We start from the raw sequence: 6,352 nt of genomic DNA, 5'->3' as shown, positions 1-6,352 counted from the left end.
AACTTTTTACTCAGGCAACGAATCCCTAAGTACCTGACTCCCGAAAACCATTTCCGGCAGTCAAATCCGTGAACCCAGTATTCGGGCTCACAACATCTGTCTCCGTCTCCGTCTCCGTCTCCGTCTCCGCCTCCGTCTCCGTCTCCGTCTCCGTCTCCGTCACCGTCTCCGTCTCCGTCTTCGTCTCCGTCTCCGTCTCCGTCTCCGTCTCCGTCTCCGTCTACGTCTACGTCTACGTCTACGTCTCCGTCTACGTCTACGTCTACGTCTATGTCTACGTCTACGTCTACGTCTACGTCTCCGTCTCCCTCTCCCTCTCCCTCTCCCTCTCCCTCCCCCTCTCCCTCTTTTTCGCCCTCTCTCTCCCTCTCCCTCCCACCCTCTCACTCTCTCTGAGTAAGTACTCCTACACATACCTGTCATCTGCTCTCTACTTTCTGTGATCTTCCCGCCGCTCCCTGCCCTTTGGATATCTGTTGCAGTTCCTCGGTTTCCCCCGTGGCTCTGGCACTTTTTTGGAGCTAACACCGTTGGTCTCCCGTTGCATGGCTACGGGTTTTGGAAGCTTTACTTCGGAGGTGACATTTTCTAACCTCTACTACTTTCTGCGATTCTGGCGGTCTTTTCTCTCCTGGCATCGTCATTCATCGCTCTCATTGGCTGTTTTGGACGTGAAACGTATATATTGAAGACTGGCAAACTCATGCTATTTGGCTATCTGCATAACCTTCGTTGGACAACTGCTACTGGCGTCTGACCTTCCCTGCTTATATCACCAGCATCTTAAGGCTTCTCCGCAATCTACAACAAGGCACAACAATCTACAAGTGATATCTAGTTTGGCTATCCCCTCTACTATTTCGGCTGCTCCGTTTGTTTACATGTGCCCGGAATCCACGCTAGTATTATCATAACCTGCGACTTATCATTTCTCTTAGTCCTAAGTGCAAGTCCGTTTAAAATGCCGGTCAATTGCGGAATTTGTTCTAAATTTGTTGCGAGTGACGATTTACTCAGATTATGCAGCACTCCTACACACGGTTTTCATCCAGCATGTTTGAGAAAGCAACTAGGTGTTGATACGTTATCAGACCTTAGTCCTGTCCCGTGTCTTACTTGTTCTAAATCAGCATTTAGCGCTAAGCAGTTATCGAGTGGTACAATCTCCGTGTCAGCTGCTGGTTCTGCGAATATTGGTGCGCAGCTGTCCTCGCTTAGTATGCTGGTTTCCAACCTTAACGCGAAAATTGATGGAATGGATGCTGCGTTACGTGAAGTGTGATACATTAAAACAAAGTTAGAAGATCTGGACGGACTAAGATCTGACATTCGTGGCTGCCTTAAGAAACTAAATTCTATGGCCGACAAAATAGCTGCGGTAGAAGAATCTAACACAATTGTGGCGCGTGAACAGGAAGCATTAGCCTGCCGCATGGATGCCTTTGAAGTTCATCACGCGGATGATAACAAACATATCCAGGATAGGATCTTATCTCTAGAAACGACACTGTCTGAGCATTCTAGCACTGATTCCGACATACTAAGCATTACTCAACCACTGGCCGCGCGCATCCGCTCACTGGAACTTGAAAAATGCTTGCAGAATCTTACAATTACCGGAAATACTAAATATCAGCGACCGTGATGATGTGCGGTCATTGTTCGCTTTTTTGGGTGTTTCCGTTGACTGTGCGCATATTCTCGAGCTATCACATGTACGCAATTCTACGGATACAGCGAAGCCCAAAATGTTATTTATTAAATTTTCTTCGCCAGCAATCCGTAATGCAGTCCTAAACTCAAAACACCAAAAAGGTATTATTAAAGCTAATGATATCAATATTCTGTTTCCTGACTCGTACGTCGTACCCAGACAAACCGATAATTTTTGGTTTTAGCTGCCTCTCGTGTGGCTCGTAATAATTTATGCAGATCAGACGGCAAATACTCATTTATATACGGGGTGTCCCAAAATTACCTGACCAACGGGGTATGGCGGTGTTCGAGAGGCACCACTGATCACGAAAATAACCTTCCTTTTGTCCGGAAGGTCATAGTTTTTAAATGGGAGCAGGTCAAAGTTGACCAATCAGAGGGAGGCGTCAAGAGAAACGTAGGCACCTACGAACTCTAAGTTTTCTTCCCTCGCTTTTGTTTCTCAGTGGCTTCGGGCATGACGACGTCAGCCGAAGACATGCCTATTGGAAACAAGAAACAAGAAACAAGAAACAAAAGCGAGGGAAGAAAACTCAGAGTTCGTAGGTGCCTACGTTTCTCGTGACGCTATGATTGGTCAACCCTGACCTGCTCCCATTTAAAAACTATGACCTTCCGGACAAAAGGAAGGTTATTTTCGTGATCAGTGGTGCCTCTCGAACACCGCCATACCCCGTTGGTCAGGTAATTTTGGGACACCCCGTATATAAATGAGTATTTGCCGTCTGATCTGCATAAATTATTACGAGCCACACGAGAGGCAGCTAAAACCAAAAATTATCGGTTTGTCTGGGTACGAAACGGCACCGTTAAAGTTAAAGAAGATAATAACTTGCCTGTCATAGAAATTCGTGACACTGTTGAAATTGATCGTATATCATGAAGCTCTGTAGCTCCACCACCGTCGTCTCTGTCGACTCCTGCCACTGACTTTCTAACCGTATGGCATGTAAATGCTCAATCTCTCATAGCTCACTATAATGAATTCCGCAGCTACTTTGGCAAAAGTCAGTACGACATGATCTTAATTTCGGAGTTGTGATTTAAGCCTCGTATCGATGATTGCGTCGTTAGTTTGCCTGGCTATCAGATTCTACGATGTGACCGGACGGTGAAACAAGGTGGTGGAGTCTGCATCTTTGTCCGCGAGCTTTTCTGCGCCAAAATTGTATTATCGTCTACCGCGCTCACTTACTCTCCACGCCCTGAATACCTATTCATAGAAGTCTCCAAAACTAACTCTGCTAGGCTCCTAGTTGGTGTCATTTACAGACCGCCTAAAATAGCCTTTTCCAATCATCTTAAGCATATTTTCTCGACCATTTGCCAATACTACGTATTCAAAATCATCATGGGCGACTGGAATGCCAATCTATCTACCGTTAACTTTGATACTACTTACATCCGCAGACTTTTTCAGACCTACAATCTGTTCTTAGTACCATATAGTGCGACCCATCATACTGCGACCTCTGCCACATGGTTAGATTTATGTGTAACTGATTCTGATGGGAAAACATTAGCCTGGGGTCAATTCCGCTGGATTTTTTGTCAGCCCATCATTTGATATATGTCAAATATAGACTTGAGCAAACACGACCATCCGCATCAACTGTTGTCAGTAAGGTCCTGGCGGGGACTTGAAGCGCCGGAGTTTCAAACCTATCTAGCGAATCTCGACTGGTCTCCCCTACTAACCTTCGATTCCGTGGACAACAAGATAGGCTATTTAAATGACCAACTAACCGTCGTATCGGACAACTTTGCACCATGGCAGGATATTAACATAAAGCGTCCCTCCGCACCGTGGATGATTGGTCAAATCTGAGAACTAATCCGATCTCGCAATAGGTTACGTGCCAGCGCTCGACGTACACGATCTGAGGAGGATCGTGCTGCCTACACACGTCTGCTTAATCAAGTAAAATCCCTCATGACTATGGCTAAAACTAACTACTACGACACACGGCTCGCTCGATTGAAGGATTCTAGACAGGTCTGGCAAGAACTAAGAAGACTCGGTATAGTTCCCTACTTGAAGAAATCCTCTGCAACTGCTTTTATGCCAGAGATATTTAATAACTTCTTCTGCTCAGTATTCAACTCTGCTCCTCCTATGGCTCCTGCTATTTGAAGCAGGTGTGTATTATTTGACCAATCCAGGTTTTACTTTGTACATATAACTTCTGAGACTCTCTCGCAACACATCAGATTCGCTGACTCCCATGTCTCTGGCTCTGACAACTTTCCTGGACGTTTTCTGAAGCATTGCATCTAAAGCGTAATGGACATCTTGACCCCTTCCAGTTTGGATTCGTCGCGGGCGGTTCTACGCTAAATGCTCTCATTAAACTCACGAACGATGTTCGTCAGGCAATAGATGACCGTATGGTCACTGTATTGGTACTTTTTGATCTCTCAAAGGCTTTTGACACGGTGGACCATTCTTGACTCATTAGGAAGTTATCACTTTTAAACTTCTCTGCCTCAGCACTAAAATGGTTTTGGTCATATCTCACTGATCGGAGGCAGGCTGTCTGTACCTCGCTCGGTATCTCAAAATGGTCTGCTGTTACCTCGGGAGTCCCCCAGGGATCAGTCCTGGGCCCTACACTCTTCTCCCTTTACATTAGAGATGTCGACGAAAGAATACGGAATTGCTCCTTTGTTAAATATGCGGATGACCTACAAATATACGCTCATTGCGCACCAACAGCAATTAATGACTGCGTTGCGAAAGTTAATGAGGATATTGACCGTATCTGCGAATGGGCCTTTCAGAAGAAACTGCGACTAAACGCGTTTAAAACTAAGGCGATGATTCTCGGCTCTTCTAGGTACAACAACGCCCTCGAGTTTGGTAATATTGACAGTGTAATTGCTGACGGTTGCGCGATCCCGTTCACGAACTTGGTCAAGAGCTTGGGTATTTTTGTATCCCCGTCACTTGACTGGTACGAGCAGATTACCAACATTTGCAATAGGGCATACAAAACACTGTATCAACTAAAGGTAAATGGACATTCTCTACCTAAAGCAATAAAGCAGAAACTCATTCCTTCTCTGATTCTACCGCTCATCGACTACTGCTCTGTAATAATACTTGACATCACAGTGGAAGAAAACATCAGACTACAACGAGTCTTAAATGCCGGTGCTTGCTTTATTTTGGGTCTTCGTAAATATGATCACATCACACCTAGTCTTCGAGCTTTGAAATGATTGAATGTTGCACAGCGGCGACAGTATTTCTTAGAGATCTTAATACACGGGGCGGTCTCCAATGGCTTGCCATTCTTCATCTCCGACAAATTAACCCTTTGCTCCTCCAGAGATACTACTGCGCCTGTAACAAGATCTCATCCCCTCGAACTTGTCGTTCCTCGCCGTCGCACCTCGACTTATCAAAAATCAGTTATCATATCTGGGATTAGGTTTTGGAATTCCGTACCTAGCAGCATCCGTGACATAGCCACCGTGCCACTATTCAAAAATGCGCTGCATGCTTGACTTCTTAGCGTTTAAACAACGAACATATATATAGCTAGCGTAGCTTATTCGCATTAACGCTATTATTACTATTAATTATATCTTTGTAAATGTGTATTATTTTATTGGCTTATTATTATTATTAATTTTCATGAACATTGTTCTGTATTTTATACTTCCCGGGCAACCTGCCCTAGTATAATAAACTATGGTCTCTCTCTCTCTCTGTCTCTCCCTCTCTGTCTCTCTCTCTCTCTCTCTCTCTCTCTCTCTCTCTCTCTCTCTCTCTCTCTCTCTCTCTTTCTCGCTCTGTATATGTAGTAATATGGCTTGCATGGCTAAGTATAGCTTGTAACAGAAATGTTACGATAAACTCCTCCCCGCCACCTGACTCGAGGGCACCACTGGCCCCGAGCACAATCATTGCGTGTATTATTGTTTATTGCGTATATTCAGCGTTTTAGGTCTCTTGTATTTAGTTTTAAGAATCTTTTCCTCCACGCTTTTCTCCCTATCCCCATCCCCCGTAGGGTACTGGCTCAAAGACCATCTACACAGCTCTTCTTCGAGGACCCAGCACCCAGGAAGGATCGAGAGAGTGGCTGTGTGCCGAGGCAACGGAAGGCAGGGAAGGCTTGGGCAGTGAACCAGCTGATCGGGATCCGTGGGGATGATGCCTGCCAGCCCGCTATCATCACCACGAGTATGCAGACCCGGTGCAGTCCCGTCACACGGGTAGTCAAGAGGTCCGTGTAACAGCGGTGGAGCCCTCTCCCTCCAATTCCGCGGACATTCCCGGGAGGATTTTTGACAAGCCTGGAGGTCGCCATGTTGCCCGGCGCGCGTAGCCAGTCTGCGCGCCGGCAAAGCCAGCGCCGTGCCATCCGCCTGCGAGGCCCTGGAAGGCCTGCCAGCGGAAAGGACCAATGCCCTGCCACACCGGAACTCCATCAAAGACCGGAAATCTGCACGAATTCATCACTTCAAGCCAAATTGCGAGAGATAGCGTGCGTGATTTCGAATTTTGCGTGATATTGAGTGGAGAAGTTTGAGTGCGAGAGTGCCTCTTTTGGGATTATTGTGTCTTGCGGATTATTACATGAGTACGGAGTGATTGAGTTTTTCCTTTGCCCCCCCCCCCCCCTTT

The 6,352-nt window shown here is 46.1% G+C and overlaps 1 protein-coding gene across 1 annotated transcript in view; it reads left to right on the top strand.

Annotated features, from left to right (window-relative positions):
• Positions 1-4,351: 4,351 nt before the first annotated feature.
• The window catches only part of LOC107273145, a 5,017-nt gene continuing 3,016 nt past the window's right edge, over positions 4,352-6,352 (top strand). Inside the window, exons 1-2 of the mRNA XM_015751025.1 lie at positions 4,352-4,455; positions 4,554-4,728. Of these exons, the coding sequence (XP_015606511.1) occupies positions 4,352-4,455; positions 4,554-4,728 (279 nt within the window). The remainder of the gene's footprint in view (positions 4,456-4,553; positions 4,729-6,352) is intronic.

Source organism: Cephus cinctus, unplaced genomic scaffold, assembly GCF_000341935.2.
Source record: "Cephus cinctus unplaced genomic scaffold, Ccin1 Ccin1_scaffold1420, whole genome shotgun sequence".
NCBI classification, from domain to species: Eukaryota; Metazoa; Arthropoda; class Insecta; order Hymenoptera; family Cephidae; genus Cephus; species Cephus cinctus.
Note: the sequence above shows the minus strand (reverse complement) of the source record. Positions and strands in the feature narration are given on the sequence as shown.